At 41.3% G+C, this 17500-nt stretch overlaps 1 protein-coding gene across 1 annotated transcript in view; it reads left to right on the top strand.

The window, feature by feature from the left end:
- LOC126985613 (vesicular glutamate transporter 1-like) overlaps positions 1-4559 on the top strand; it is a 75762-nt gene extending 71203 nt beyond the window's left edge. The window contains exons 14-16 of the mRNA XM_050840768.1: positions 3237-3389; positions 4002-4069; positions 4499-4559. Coding sequence (XP_050696725.1) covers positions 3237-3389; positions 4002-4069; positions 4499-4559 — 282 coding nt within the window. The remainder of the gene's footprint in view (positions 1-3236; positions 3390-4001; positions 4070-4498) is intronic.
- Positions 4560-17500: the final 12941 nt, after the last annotated feature.

Genomic DNA, 17500 nt, shown 5'->3' with positions numbered 1-17500 from the left:
GAAACGAAGATTTGAGGAAAGAGAAAGAGGGAATAAAGGGAGAGGACAAATAATGAAAGCGAAAGGGAGAAGAGATAAGGAAGGGAAAGGAAAGGGAGGAAAGAAAAGGAAATGAAAAAAAAATATCGGAAGGGGATAAAATTAAGGGAAAGGAAGGGGAAAGGGAAGAGAGAAAAGGGAGGAAGAGAACGAAATACATTAAACGAAGGGAGGAAGAGGGAAGAAAAGGGAAGAGAAGAGGAGCGAAACATGAGAGAAAGGAAAGGGAAATCTGAGAGGGGAAGAAAAGGAAGATGACGAATGAAATCAAATGGAATGGTAGAAGAGGAAAGAAAGGAAAGGGAAATGGAATGGATGAAAAATTAAAGTAAGAGAAGAAAATAAGGAGAACGAAAAAAAAAAATCAACGAAATGGGAGGTGGGGAGGAAGCAAAGTAAAGAGAAACAAGAGGAAGGAAAAACATGAAGGAGAGAACAAAATAATCAAGAAGAAAAAAACGAAAAAAAAAAAATGAGACGGAAGGAGAGGAACCGAAGGGAGAGAGGAGGAGGAGTAAGGGGAATTGAAGGGAAGAGAAAGAAAATAAAGGAGAGAACTAAATTATCAAGAGGAAAGGGAACGAAAGAAGTGAGACGGAAGGAAGTGAAGAGAGGAAGGGAGGGGAAATGAAGGGAAGGGAAGGGAAGAGAAGGGAAATGAAGGAAAATGAAGGAGAGAACTAAATTACCAAGAGGAAAGGGAACGAAAGAAGTGAGACGGAAGGGAGTGAAGGGAGGAAGGGAGGGGAAATGAAGGGAAGGGAAGGGAAGGGAAGGGAAGAGAAGGAAGATGAAGGAGAGAACTAAATTATCAAGAGGAAAGGGAACGAAAGAAGTGAGACGGAAGGGAGTGAAGGGAGGAAGGGAGGGGAAACGAAGGGAAGGGAAGGGAAGGGAAGGGAAGAGAAGGAAGATGAAGGAGAGAACAAAATTATCAAGAGGAAAGAGAACGAAAGAAGTGAGACGGAAGGAAGTGATGGGAGGGGTGGGGAGGGAGGAAGGGAGGGGAAATGAAGGGAAGGGAAGGGAAGGGAAGGGCAATAAGTCATCCTTGTTTACCTTGACATCTTATGAGCGTGGAGCAAACAAAGGGAGAGAGGGAGGGAGGGAAGGAGGGAGAGAGGGAAGGAGGGAGGGAGAGATGCTGAGAGTAGAAAAAGAGAGTGTAAGGAAGCTGCGTGCGTGGCCGAGAGAGAGAGAGAGAGAGAGAGAGAGAGAGAGAGAGAGAGAGAGAGGGGAGAGAAGAGAAGGAAAGAGAGAGAGAAGAGGAGGAGGAGGAGGAGGAGGAGGAGGAGGAGGAGGAGGAGGAGGAGGAGGAGGAGGAGGAGGAGGAGGACACAGGTAAGACTAATTAACTAACTTGTTGCTGCTGTTACCTGAGTCTCAATTCCCTCCTTCCCTCCCTCCTTCCCTCCCTCCTTCCCTCCCTCCTTTCCTTCCTTCTTTCCTCCTTCCGTAATCTCCATCTCTTCCTCCCTCTCATCTTTCGCCAATCTCTTCTATCTTGTTTTTACCTCCTCCTCCTCCTCCTCCTCCTCCTCCTCCTCAAGCAAGCGAACGTAACACCGATCTACAAAAAGGGAGACAAAAGCGTGGCCTTAAACTACAGACCAATCAGCTTGACCTTAGTGGCGGGAAAAATCCTCGAGAAGATCATCAGAGACAAACTCGTTAGGTTCCTTGAAGACAACAACATCATTTCCGATGCTCAGCACGGTTTCAGGAATAAGCGATCATGCTTAACCAACTTACTGGACGTCTTCCAAGGTATCTATGAAAACTGGGATAATCATATCCCCAGTGATGTTATATATCTAGACTTTCAAAAAGCCTCTGACAAAGTGCCACACGAAAGACTCCTCAAGAAACTTAAGTCGGCGGGGTTAGGCGACAATCTGACAGCGTGGATAAAAGACTGGCTCACTGGAAGAAAACAACGAGTTGTACTCAACGGACAGTCCTCCGAATGGCTCCCTGTCACAAGTGGAGTGCCACAGTCGTCAGTGCTGGGACCCATACTCTTCATTATATATATATCAACGACCTAGAACTAGGATTAAAATCCACTCTTTCAAAATTTGCCGACGACGCAAACGTGGGTGGGAATGCCCTCACGACAGCAGACTGCGAAATTTTCCAGAGAGACCTGGACCAGATCACTCGGTGGTCAGAAAAATGGCAGATGTCCTTCAACACTACCAAATGTTAAGTAATGCATATCGGATCCAAAAACAGCAACCACACATACCACATGGGTGTTGAGCCACTACAGGTAGTGCAAGAGGAAAGGGACCTCGGGGTCACCATCAGCAGTGATTTGAAACAAACAAAACACTGCAGGTCCACCTGTAAGAAAACCAATACAATGCTCGGGTTCATAGCGAGGAACCTCGAATACTAGACGCCGGGAGTTATGTTATCCTTGTATAATTCACTGGTAAGGCCCCACCTGGAATACGCCGTGCAATTCTGGTCTCCAAGTTACAGGAAAGACATTGAATTACTTGAGAGAGTACAGCGCCGCGCCACGAAGATGATACCATCACTGAGGACGAAACCTTACGAAGAGCGACTCGAGCGACTCAGCCTCTTCACGTTGGAAAAGAGACGACTGCGGGGAGACATGATACAAGTCTTTAAGTACCTGAACAAGCTCAGCAACCTTGATCACTCCAAACTCTTCACGCTACAAACTAACCCGAGGACAAGACACAATGGAAAAACTATTCAAGCAAACCGATGAAATACCGACATCGGCAGGAGTTATTTCTCGAATAGAGTCGTTCGCCACTGGAACAGCCTTCCTGCAGAAGTAGTTAGCGCAGAGACAATCAACTCCTTCAGGAAACGCATTGATCGACACTTTGCTGCATCGGGAGTGAACCGAATGTATCCAAGAGTAGGTACACAAGTGTTTCAATCCTTCCCGCAAGCCACTCCTGTGGCTGACGGATTGATTAAATCATTGAAAGCAGGCAGCCTTGTAATGAGCCAACAGGCTTTCTGCTGCCTGCTCGTCCATGTTTTTTTCTTCCTCCTTGCCCCATTATTCTTTCTGCCTCCTTAGTTTATCTTTAGTCCTCGTATTTTTCTCCTCCTTCTCCACCACCACCACCACCGCCACCACCACCACTCACCACCACCACCACCACCACCACCACTCACCACCACCACTCACCACCACCACCTTCTTACAGACGGCGGCGGAGTGGCAGGTGGTCTTCCTCATCGCCTCCATCATCCACTTCCTCGGCATCACCTTCTACGGGATCTTTGCCTCAGGGGAGCTGCAGCCCTGGGCCGAGCCGATCGAGGAGGAGGATGCCCCCGCGGTGGAAGGCCTGCCCAAGGTGAGGAAGAGGAAGAGGAGGAGGAGGAGGAAGAGACGGAGGAGGAAGAGGAGGAGGAGGAGGAGGAGGAGGAGGATTGGTTATGCATTTGGTGACTTAAACAATGAAGACATGTACTTCTACTACTACTACTACTACTACTACTACTACTACTACTATTACTACTACTACTAGTACTACTATTGATGCTGCCTCTGGTGCTATTGTTACTAATGATAATAATAACAACGATGATAACTAATGATAACACTTTTTTTCCCTCCCTTTCCATCCTTCTATATACCTTTCTCTTCCCTTTCCTTCCTCCCTTTCCTAACCCTCTCCCCTTCCCTCCTCTCCCCATTTCTCCTTCGCCAACTCTCTTTGTTTTCCTCCTTCCTTCTCTCCTCCTCTCTCGACTTTCCTTCTTTTCCACACTTCCTTCTATCCACCTTTTTCTCATCCTTTCCCCATCCCCCCTCTCTCCCTACTTTCTCCCCCGCCAACTTTTTTTCTCCCTTTCTTTCCACCTTTACCCTTTTCTCCTTTTCCACATTTCCTTCTTTTCCTCCCTTTCCTCACCCTCCTCTCTTCCCCCCCCCTCCCTTTCTCCCCTGGACCCCCAAAAAACAGGAGACAACGCCAGCGGTGGGGATGGGTGGGACCGGAGTCGGGGGGGTGGGGGTGGGGGTGGCGCCCGGGCAACCCAATGGCAAGCTGGCAACCTACGGGACGATGGTGGGGGAGGGGGGTGTGGGGGGACTGGGGGAGGGCGGAGGGGAGGGCTACACCTACACCCAACAACCACAACAACTACAAGAACAACAACAACAACAGCATCCGGGATATACAATGCAGCAGGTATGTTGTATGCGTGTGTGTGTGTGTGTGTGTGTGTGTGTGTGTGTGTGTGTGTGTGTGTGTGTGTGTGTGTGTGTGTGTGTGTGTATTTATATGTATTCCCATCCTTTTCCTTCTTCAATCAATATGTTTTTTCATTCTCTCTCTCTCTCTCTCTCTCACTAACCCCCGCCCCCCTTGCAGATGGACGGCGGCGGCGGCTTCACGGCAACTCAACCCCACAACCCTTTCGTCAGCGCCCCCCCACAACCCTCTTCGAACCCCTTCAGTGGGGGGTTCACGCAGGAGGCGGTGCAGCCCTCCTCCCAGTACACCCCCTCCCAATTCTAACCCCCAACCCCTTGAACTTAACCCCCTTACCCCCGCACATAACCTCACGATGCGCTGTTCAAACTATCCTGGCGAATTGGCTCCTCCTCCTTCACCTTATTGCGTGTATATCATTGGCTAGTGCTAAGGCCACGCCCCTTTAAACATACCCAATGCTCTGTTCAAACTACCCTGGTGAATTTGCTCCACCCCCTTTCGCTCTTCATTGAATATCATAGGTTAGTTTTCAGGCTAGCCACGCCCTTTTAAAATACTCAGTACTGTTCAGACTTTCTTGGCGTTTAATCCCCTCTCCTTTTTCTTACCTATCGTATATCATTGGCTAGTTGTCAAGCAAGCCACGCCTTTTCCCCAACTCAAGGCTGCATGTGATTGGTGGATACAGGGACAGGTTGAATCTTATTGGTGGTTCCCAGAGGTGGGCGGAGCTTATGTGCCAGTTAATCTTGAACAGAGTATGACAGAACTGTTGCCATATCCATTCCTTCCCCTCGTTCTTCTCTCTTCTCCCCTTCCTCTCCTCCCCCCATCCTCGTTTCCTCATTCTTAACCCTATTATTCAGCATATCATTGTGTTAGGGCAGTGTGGGGTTGTGGGTTTGGGGGAGGTGGGGTGAAGGGGTGCTCCAGGGGATTGGGTTAAAACTGAGTGTGTTTGGGTGATGTTTATTATTATTATTATTATTATTATTATTATTATTATTATTATTATTATTATTATTATTATTATTATTATTATTACTATCTTCAACTTTTTTTTGCAATGTTTTCCTTCCTCTTCCCGTTCGTGTTCTATGTTTTTGTTTATTTTTCTTACTCCTCCTCCTTCTCGTCCTCCTCGTCTTCATACTCCTCATCCTAATCCTCTTCTTCCTCTCTCCTCGTCCTCCTCCTCCTTTTTAAATGTCGTATTTTTTCTTATCAAATATTTCTCATTTTAGCTTATATGTACTAACGACTTTTGAAATAGATAGATAGATAATGGATAGACAGTCAGATAGATAGATAGACAGATGGAAAGACAGACAGATAAATAGATAAACGAAAAGTTAGATCAATAGATGAAATATTATGAAGGTGAATTTGACAGCAATAGACATTTTAAAAGCAATGTGCTAAATGAAAGAGAGCGAGCGAGAGAGAGAGAGAGAGAGAGAGAGAGAGAGAGAGAGAGAGAGAGAGAGAGAGAGAGAGAGAGAGAGAGATATAACCAATAACTACTTAGGCCAATCGTAAACCAGGCAAAAGGTAATTAACATAGCATACCTGTATAGAGAGAGAGGTGCCAGTCTTAGTTAATCAGTACAGGTGGGCGAATCTTACCTGAGCTCACCTTGGCCACCGCCGTACTTATGTCCAGTGATTATTGAAGAAATAGAGAAATGTTGCAGTAGTAATACGTTTGAGCGAAATTGGAATGGAAAAAAAAAAAGATAAACATAATGCTAACAAGATTGCTAATAAGAGCTTTTTCATGTTTCTCTCGTATATGATAGAGATTTATGAAGGATTTTCGCCCGTACTGAAAAATAATGCAATTAAGTAGCCAATTAAAATGACAGAGATAGTGCTAGTAAGATATAATTGTTACATTGTTCATTGCGTTTATGATAGAGATTCATGAATTATTTAAACCTACAATGAAAAAAAAATGCATACATATTTTTCTTTTCTACTTGCAACAAGTTAAAACTGATTGGCATCTACCGGAGAGTTTTCAATGACTCGCTCAGCTTTTTGGTGTGGCGATGAAGGAGTCGGAGGTAAAGGAGCGACGGTGCTGCTGTCTCGTGGGTATATATAATTTGCGTGTGTCAAGGGCACTAGAACGGGGTATAGACGTGTGTAAGGATTGTTCCCTCCTAGAAGGGGGAGCACGGCCCTTTGCGACTCTATGGCGGCCCTTAGGTGTATAAGACGAGTATTAGATGGGTAAAGAACGTGTTAATTAGATGGAAAGATTAGGAATATAGTATATAAAGAAAATATTATATGAGAAACTTGTTGAAATTCATATGTTTATCAATAGTGACGTTACTGCTGCTGCTATTATTTTTGTTGCTACTACTACTACTACTACTACAACTACTACTACTACTATTCCATAATAGTATTCTAGTCATTATAAAACAAGGCTTTCAATAGGCCTTTATTTAAAAGAAAAGAAAATGGAAAGTTTTGGAGAAACTTATTATATAGATTTAAATCACCTGTATTTACAACAATTTAAAAGAATATAAAAGAAATAGTAAATAATAATAATGATAGTAATAATGATAATAGTAATAATAATAATAATAATAATAATAATAATAATAATAATAATAATAATAATAATAATAATGATAATAATAATTTCTTTAGCACAAGACGGTATATTATTTTTTTAATCACTCAAAAAAACATTTCAATCTCTCCCTCCTTCTCTCTATATTGATTGCCTTCCTGCCTTCAATCTACCTTACCTTACCGTATCTTACCCTACCTAATCTTACCTTACTTTACCTTACATAAAATAAACAAATCGTTACCTGACTCTACCTCAACTAACTTTACCTAATATTACCTTACTTTTCCTTACCTTGCATTACCTTTCCCCAACTTACCTTACCTTACCTTACCTTGTCTTGCCTTACCTTACCTTACTTTCGCTTACCTTACCTTACCTCACCTCGCCTTACCTTATCTTACCTTACTTCCTTTCCTTTCGTTCCTTTCCCTTCCCTTCCCTTCCCTTCCCTCCCTTTCCTTTCCTAGATTTCCTTATGCTTCCCTTCTCTTCCTTTTCCTTCCCTTCTCTTTCCCTCCCCTCCCCTCCCGTTCCCTCCCTTCCCTCTCCTTCTCTTGCTTTCCCTTCCCTTTTCTTCCCTTCCCTTCCCTTCCCTTCCCTTCCCTTCCCTACCCTCCCCTCCTATCCTTTTCCTTCCTCATCTTACCTTACTTTACCTTATCATACCTTTCTTCCTTCCCTTCCCTTCCCTTCCCTTCCCCTCCCCTCCTTCCCTTCCCTTCCCTTCCCTTCCCTTCCTTTCCCTTCCCTTCCTTATCATTCTTTTCCCTTTCCATTCTTATCCTTCCCTTTCCTTTCTTTTCCTTCCCTTTCCCTCCCTTCCCTACCCTTCCCTTCCCAACCTTTCCCTTCCATTCCCTCCCCTCCTATCCCTTTCCTTTCCTTCCCTCCCTTTCCCTTCCCCTTCCCTTCCCTTCCCTTCCCTTCCTTTCCTTTCCCTTTTCATCATTTCCCTACCTTACCTTATCTTACCTTATCTAACCCCACCACACGAAACCAAATTAAACTTAACCGTACCTTACCCTACCCTACCTTACCTTACCTTACCTTAAATTAACTTACCTTACCTTACCTTACCTTACCTTACCTTACCTTACCTTACTTTACCCCTTCAAATCCACGTGTGCAACAGGTAACGTACTGATGACCAGGTACGACAGATAGAAATATGCCAGGCGGGAAGAAAATACGAAGTGAAGGAAAAAAAATGTGTGAATGGTTTCCTGTTTTAGAATTTCCAGGTAAGAATGCAAGTTTTTTTTAATATTTTTCACTAGTATTGCTTTTTATATTTTTCTCCTTGTTTTCCTTGTTGGTCTTCATTTTCTTTTTCTTTTCTTTTTTTGTTCTTGTTCTTGTTTTTGTTCTTGTTGATTTTCTTGATTTTTTTTTCTTCCTCTTCTTTTTCCTCTTCTTCTTCTTACTACTATTTATTTTTGTGTTCTCTTGGATACGGTACATTGCTTTGGAGGATTTTATTTATTTATGTATGTATTAATTTATTTATTTAAGTATTGAGAGAGAGAGAGAATTGAATGAATAAATATATATAGTTATACGAAATGAAATTTAAACATCATGAAAGAAATTATTGCTATTATTATTATTATTATTATTATTATTATTATTATTATTATTATTATTATTATTATTATTATTATTATTATTATTATTGTTATTGTTATTATTGTTATTACTACTATCATCCTCATTCTAATAGCCATTAATATGTAAGTATGTATGTATGTATGAATGTATGTATGTATGTATGTATGTATGTATTTATGTGTATGTGTATGTATGCGTCTATATTCATTAGCGAATAGATTAAGTATACATGTAATAAAGTATTGTATATATAGTGATTATGTATGTATGTATGTATGCATGTATGTATGTATATATGTATGTATGTATGTATGTATGTATGTATGTGAATGTATGTTTGTATGTACGTAAGGTAAAGGAGATGGAGGAGATGTAAATAGGGTGTCGTATGTGTGCGCGTGTATGCATGTATGTATGTATGTATGTATGTATAGCCGTGTATGTATGTGTGTATAATCATGTTTTTTTTTTCTAGGGTTAGGTAAGATGTAGATATTAAGTGATGTAATATTTCTCCGTAACCACCACCACCACCACTATCACCACCGCCGCCGCCGCCGCCATCACCACTACCACCTCTGTAACCACCGCTCTTCACCACCACCACTGCCGCTCCCACAAAAACTATAACTACCACCACTACTACCTCCACTACTACTACTACTACTACTACTACTACTACTACTACTACTACTACTACTACTACTACTACTACTACTACTACTACTACTACTACTACTACTACTACTACTACTTCTACCACTACTACTACTACTATCAGTTCTCAGACAGACCTCAAAACTATAGATGATTTAAATTCACTCTTGTCAGATCCTAGCAAATGGTTCACATCGTTCACTCCTTACAGATCATAAGTACTCACTACGTACAGTATTTAGCACATAAGAGGACATTCAATCACATCCCAGCACCTTCTTGCACATCATACCACATCCCCGCGCACATTCAATCACATTTAAGCACATGTTTACACGTTTAATGTTCTCCGGCACTTAGTGTAGTTTGTATTGAGCACTTTTTTGCACATTCCAGCACCTTTTAGCACGTTTGATCACATAACAGCACATTCCTCTGATCGTTTTAATGATCTTTGCACTTACAGTAGTTTAGATCAGCACTTTTTGCACGTTCAAGCACTCTAGCATATTTCCACACTACGGCACAATTTCGCACATCCTCGGCACATTTAGCACATTCCCGCAACATTCCTAGCACACTGTAATGAATGTAAGCACTCTTTTGCACGATAAAGCACATCCTCGCATGCCTCAGCACACTGGTTCTCTAATATCTCTTTGTGTGTGTAAGCCTATTCGGAACATTTTGAAGGATCGGTGTCACTCTCTCCTCAAAGAGAAAAAAAAAATGGTGGTTTCAAATGTTTAACTCTCGAATTAGCACACGAAAAAACTTCATTATTTCTTTGTGCGTTTTTTTATAGCAAAGGAACCAAGTCAAGAGCAATAACAAACAAACAAACCAAAAAGGCACCAGTAACATACCGTAAATAGTCTATCAAAACGTTTACAGGGATAATTATTACGATTGCACTGAAGGAAATGAAACACACACACGAAGAAGCATTGATTTAACTTCACACATCTCGACGACTCTTAGAAATACCATAAATAGTCTTTCAATATACTGAGTGATAATCATGGTTGTGGCGAAGGAGATTAAATGCCCAGAAAGCATGAGATCCGGTTATCATATCTCGACGACTTTTAGAAATTCCTCCTGTAATCTTATAATTCGAGAACCATTGGTCTAGCATGCATGGCCACGTTTGAGCACTTCTTGCACGCCCCTGCACTCCCTCGCACATTTTGGAGTATTACTGCACTCACTGTCACATTCTAATAAACGTTTGCACATCCCTAGCACATTTTGGCACATCCCAACACTTACTAATAATTGTTGGCACATCCCTAGCACATTTTGGCACATCCCAGCACTTTCTAATACTTGTTGGCACATCCTAGCACATTTTGGCACATCCCAGCACTTTCTAATACTTGTTGGCACATCCTAGCACATTTTGGGACATCCCAGCACTTTCTAATACTTGTTGGCACATCCCAAGCACATTTTGGGACATCCCAGCACTTTATAATACCCTTTTGCACATCCTAGCACATTTTGGGACATCCCAGCACTTACTAATACTTGTTGGCACATCCCAAGCACATTTTGGGACATCCCAGCACTTTATAATACCCTTTTGCACATCCTAGCACATTTTGGGACATCCCAGCACTTTATAATACCCTTTTGCACATCCTAGCACATTTTGGCACATCCCAGCACTTTATAATACCCTTTTGCACATCCTAGCACATTTTGGGACATCCCAGCACTTTATAATACCCTTTTGCACATCCTAGCACATTTTGGGACATCCCAGCACTTTATAATACCCTTTTGCACATCCTAGCACATTTTGGGACATCCCAGCATATCCCAGCACTTTATGATACACGTTTGCACAACTTAGCACATTTTGAGACTTATAATGTAGGAGTTCTCAACCGATAGGGAATGTATTCAGATGGATGAAAGGTACATTGTTGGAAGGTAAAGTAATTTATATTACACGTTTGCACATCCTGTAGGCCCATTATTTTATGAAGGAACTTTGGGTGTGGCGCTCTCGCACCTCGGACCGCCAGTAGAGTCGCCACAGCTATGTCGTGAGCCACGCTCCCTTGCCGGGGTCTGACCTCGGATCACCACATTAGACGCATCAAGCAGAGAGGGACACTAAAAACGAATCATTCATAAAACAAAATAAATATATAGCTTTTCTTTAAAAAAAAATCTATACAGAGTATTTTAAACTTATCTAAAATTAGTAGTTAACAGCTAAAAATAAGAAACTTGTGTTTAATTAAAGATTTGACAGTCCGCATTCTTTAAAGTCATAGCCGACCACGTCTAAAATGTCTTCATGAAGTGACTTAAGCATAATACATTTTTGGACATCTATAAAGCGGGGCCTCTCAGTTGGTGAGAAATTACCTCAAAGCGGAAAAAAAAGCAACTTAGGATGAAGGATAGTGGATGGATGCTAAACATGATAATCAATAAGAAAAAAATTGCCTTCACATGCAGTGTGAATTCCGTGTAATATATAAAAAAGGTATCAGCCGTGTCATTCCACAAATTGGTTATTTTTGGCGCCACTGATGTGGCTGGTGAGAATAAATGGGTTGAAAACGCCTTTTTTAAAAAGATTTATTTCCACTTTTTAACCTCGTAATCAATGTTATTATAAATCCATGTTGGCACTTCGCACAACTAAAAACATTTTGACGTATTTCAGCACATTTTGACGTATTTCAGCACATTATTGTACATTACAACCACTTTAAACCCTCTATTGCATGGCTTTAACACGTTTTAGCACATTCCAGCACTCATATGCACATTTTTGGCACATCCTAGTACATTTTTGGCCCATTTTAGCACTTTAAACTTAGTAGCATGCATGTTCTTAACACTTTTTGTATACTTTTTAACTCTATTCCAGCACTTTTTAGCAATGTTTCAGGACTCGAACACCATTATTCAACTTCTCTGGTATACGATTTTAGCACATTCCACTGTAACATTCAACGTCTATAGTCAGACCGCACGCTGACACATCGCAGTCATCATCACATAACAATATCCACCACCAGCATAACCACCTCACCATAACCAGCACCACACCATCTCAGTTACAATTACCACCACCACCACCAGACCACCAACACCACACCATCACAACCACATTACAATTACCACTACCACATTACCACCACCACATCACAATCTCCACCACAACTACAATTCCCACCACGACCACCATTGCCAACACCACCACCACCACACCAATGCTACACCATTACCATCACCCCACCACCGTCAACACCACCACATCATTACCAGCACATCATCGCCACCATCACCTTCAACACCAGGTTAATTGTGATATACCACCTGAATTCCCCCCCCCACCCCACCCCACCACCACCACCACCACCTTCACCACCACCACCAGCACCACCACCAGGTTAATTAATTGTGATACACACCTGACTTCACACCACCACCACCACCACCTTAGGAGTAAGACAATGCTACACCCTGGGTTCCCGGTGCTCCTGTGACGTCATCGGGGAGGGGGAGGGTGTCCGGCCACCTGATTGGCTCATGGGAACGGTGCTGGGATCTGATTGGTCAAGAAGATGAGAGGCTTGAATTGTTTCTTTTTTTTCGGTGTTTATTATTATTTATTTATTTTTTGTCTTTTTTGCGGTGTTTATAATTTTTGTTTCGTTTTTGAGGTTTGATTCTTTTTTTCTTTTTTTGGGGGGTATTTATATTTTTTTTGTCTTGCTGTGTTTATGATTTTTTTTGTCTTTTTTTACGGTGTTTGATTTTTTTGTCTTTATTTTTTTCCTTTTTTTTTGTCTTTTTCGGGGTGTTTGTTTTTATTGTCTTTTTTTTGGGGGGGTGTTTATGATTTTATTTGTCTTTCTTTTCTTGTTGTGTTTAAAATACATTCGTCTTCTTTTTTGCGATGTTTACGATGTTTTTCTTTGTTTTTATTTATACGCCTAATTTCGTGTGTAATTCGTCACCACATTCCCTTTAGCCAATCAGCGCTTGAGGGAAGTGTTGCCAACCCAGAGTCACTTTATTTTGGTGACGCAGCATAATGTTTCTCAGCAGAGGTCACAGGCTTGGCAACAGTGACCTTGACCCCTTGCCCCGCCCCACCACCTCCCCGGGCCGCCAAGCTCCACCCCAAAAGGGTTAACCACATAATCCAGTGTTTTCCATAGTGTTAAGTGCCCAGCTGATGATACGCTGGTAAGGGTTGCCCGCTTCTTACTGTGTGGCGACGGGGACTAACCTATCCTCTGTGTCTCTCTGTCTGTCTGTCTATTTTTGTTTCTCTGTTTGCCTGTCTGCCTGTCTTTTTCATCTCCTCTCCCTCGCGATGTTAGTTTTAATTTTAACTTGTTTTTTTCTTCTTTTCTCGTTTATTCTTTGTCCTACGTTGTGTATTTATTTATTTATTTTTTCTGTCTGTCTGTTTTTTGTTTCTCTGTTTGTCTGTCTGCCTGTCTTTTCCATCTCCTCTCCTTCGTGATGTTAATTTAAATTTTAACTTGTTTTTATTTCTTCTTTTCTCGTTTATTCTTTGTTCTACGTTGTGTATTTCTTTCTTTCTTTTTCTGTCTGTCTGTCTCTTTCGCTGTGTCTTGTGTGTGTCTGTCCTTGATGTTTTGTCTTTCTTTCTGCCTGTCTGTGTTTCTTTTCTTCTCTCCCTTTTGTCTTTGGTTTGTCTTAGTTTGAATAAGCGCGTTTTTTTTCTTTACTTCTTAATTCTTTCATCCTTTTCCCATTTTTTTTCGTTTTCCTTCGTGTATTTCCTTCATTCGTGTCTCGTTATCTTTTTTCTTCCTTTCTCTATTTCGCTTTCATTTTCTTTCTTTGTTTTTTTCTTTTCCTGTAGTCAACAGTAAGCAGGTGTGGCGACTGTGGATGTATGTGTGTACGTAAGTGTGTGTATGTGTACGTGTGTGTGTGTGTGTGTGTGTGTGTGTGTGTGTGTGTGTGTGTGTGTGTACAAATATTACGTGTGAATGTTTGCGTGTACAGGTATCTATGTATGTATATATGCATGTATGTATGTATGTATGTATGTATGTATGTATGCATTTTTTTTAGAACATGTATATAAATGTAGATATTAATGTGTGTACCTTATTCCACATTCTCATTGGCTGAAAACTGTGAAGTCACGTAGGATAATAATAATAATAATAATAATAATAATAATAATGATAATTAGCATTTGTTGGAACGAAGCAAGGGATGAATGTTCGAGTAATACCGTTTTATTGCTGTTATTATTATTATTATTATTATTATTATTATTATTATTATTATTATTATTATTATTATTATTATTATTATTATCATCATCATCATTGTCACTATTATTATTTTCATCATCATCACTCTTACTAGTATTATATCGTTGTCGTTATATTGTTGTTTTTCTTTCTATTTTCCAATTATTTTTCTTTTCTATTCATCTATAAAAACCAGAGATAGTTTTCCGTATTTATTTTCATTTACTACGAAACAAGATTTTTTTTTATCTTCTTACCGTCGTTGTATAGAGCGTTTCGTGGATGAGGTAATTAGCGTAATTAGCGTACAGCGAAGTGTTTCTATTTGCACTCCTGCTGTACAAAACGCTGAACGGTATAACGATATTTGTTTCTAGTTTTCTTAAAGTAAAGACTAATTGTATATCCTCGGTCCTGTACAAAGCGTTAAGAGATTATTAAAAGATATTCTGGTAGGTCACTAATATATAAGTTGTTATTAGTTCTTGTACAAAGTTCAGAAGTTACTAATAGTTGTTTTGAAAGGTAAATAATATCAATTTTAGTTCCTCAATAGATAATCTTCTTTCGTTGCTGTACAAAACGCTCAAGTAAATATTGTTATCGTAGTATTCATACGGTTGAGCTTATTTCTAATGTTTAATTAATAACCGGTACAATATATAAAGTCTCGTTTGATCTTCTCTGCGCTGTACAAAAAGCTTAAATTACACAAAAAGTTGTTCGGCAGGTTAAACTAATATTTTTTTTTCTATAGCCGGTAAAACCACTTAAATAATACTTTTTTTCTATAGTCGGTAAAGGTAATTGTCGTGACTGTAAAATAAAACGCTGTAACTAAAAACTATATTCGTGGATAAGTAATGTTTTTTGATTAGTTCGTTGCTGTACAAAGCGCTAAAAGGTAACTACAAGCTGTTAACCGAGGCGACCAATGGGGGACTCTCAAGGCTGCTCCGTGTGGGGACCAGCACCGAGTCGGGCGGTCCCTCGGTCTGGGGCCAAAGGTCGGTATTCCCAGCAACGTTACCAGATTGTCGTACTCAGCCTCTTATTTTTATCGATTTCTGACCCCAAAAATCTTCTGGGCCCCAATAACGAGATTCATTCATAGTTATCGTTAAAATAGTTAATTCCTGATTCGTATTTTTATCGATTTCTAACCCCAAAACTCTCCTGGGCGCCAATAACGAGATTAATTCATAGTTATCGTTAAAATAGTTAATTCCTGGTTCTTATTTTTACCGATTTCTGACCCCAAAACTCTCCTGGGCCGCAATAACGAGATTCATTCATAGTTGTCGTTAAAATAGTTAATTCCTGATGTTTCTTGGCAATAGTTATGCGTCAGAAACCGATAAATACTATGCTCTTGGTACGATAATCTGGCGACGGTGGTTTCCAGACGTTTCCGGCTCAAAGCCTCAGAGGAGATACGCCGGATTCTCTTGAGTGTTCATTGTGTAGAGGCTTTGTCAGACTATCATTAGGCTCGTAATTCTTCCCATTGGAGTGCCCACAACTCCTATGAAAGCCTTGTCAACTGTGTGTGCGTGCTTGGGTGACGAAATGTTTAAGAATGTGGCTTGAACTAGGGCCATATTACAAGTCAAACCAGAGAAGTTTCGGGTCCCTACAAAGGTCGGTTTAGGGGCCGTATTAAAAGTCTAATCCAAGAATTTTTGGGTCCCTCCAGAGTTGTTCATCCCGAACTCTGTAGGGACCCAAAACTTCTCGGACTGGACTTATAGTACGACCCCTAAACTGACCTTTGCAGGGACCCGAAATTTCTCTGGTTTGACTTGTAACACGGCCCTAATCCCTTATTTTAAAACACTCCATGGCTCACACACACACACACATACACTTTTGATAAGCCTTTCGTAGAGATTGTATTTGGGTATTTCCATGAGTAGTTTTATGAGCCTAGTGATATTTTGACAAGGCTTCTGCACCGTGAAATGCCAAATAGCACTCATGAGCACCCGACTAACCGACTAATCTGCTTTATGGCCTTGGGAAACCGCTGATATGAGAGCCTGAAGCGTCTGAGAATGCGTGGTAGAGTCAATTCCTCCAGACCGATAAAGGGAGCAAGCGACTGAACACCAGAGAGAGGGACCGATATGTTTAGTGCTGAACTCTACTAAGAAGCAGCCTTGGGCGTCCCCCGAGCGTTGTGCCCGCCCAGACGACTGACCACTGAGCTTCCACCGTCATTGCAGCGCCTTGCTGAGCCAACTAAGGCCCGGGCGGACGCGACTCCCAGCCAGTGTGGATTTGGGGTCCACGTGATACCCTCGTACAATGGTTCCCTAAAGTCTAAACCTCATTTGGATAGTATTATAAAAAAAGTAATTACTTAAGAATTAGGTTAATATCATTAGACTTTTTACTACTCATAAATAATAGTTAAGAACATAAGACATTTCGTGGCCCAAGAACACCTATTTGACAAGGCTTTCGTAGGAGCTTGGGGGATTTCCTGACTCCGGTAGTAGTTTGACCCTTCCTCTGGACCATGAACCTAAAGAAACACTCATTAGAACCCGACTGACCCCCTCTTTGACCTTCAGAAATAGCTGATGTGAAAAACCAAAGTGTCTTATAATACCGACCCAAAGAAGTCTGCAAGAGGTCAATAAGCATACACAAGGCAGTCCCTGTAAAACTAACCCCAAGTAAACTCACTATCCATGGCATTAACCTTACCTTGAATGTATTTGTCGTATATACAAGACTCATGTAAACCTAACCTCACTATCCATGAAATTATCTAACCTTGTCTTGAATGTATCTATCGTTTTGGCACAACACCCATTACTTGTTCCTTACCTGTTTAGATGCTATAGAGGGAGTCACACGTTGTCTTGATGTTGTTTCCTTGATTACCATTGTGCGGAGACTTCACGTGGTCCCGGGATTCGAACTGGCTGCTAGACCTGTCCTCGCGGGTCCTGAGCCAAACCTTCCACTCCGCTTCGCTCTCTTCCATACCGCGTCGCCCTCCTTGCTTCCCCTCTCGGAATGTATCGTTCAGTGTAGTTTCTTCCGATATACTCTGTGTGTGTGTGTGTGTGTGTGTGTGTGTGTGTGTGTGTGTGTGTGTGTGT

This window comes from Eriocheir sinensis, chromosome 60 (assembly GCF_024679095.1).
Source record: "Eriocheir sinensis breed Jianghai 21 chromosome 60, ASM2467909v1, whole genome shotgun sequence".
NCBI lineage: Eukaryota > Metazoa > Arthropoda > Malacostraca > Decapoda > Varunidae > Eriocheir > Eriocheir sinensis.
This window is presented reverse-complemented; position numbering and strand designations above follow the sequence as displayed.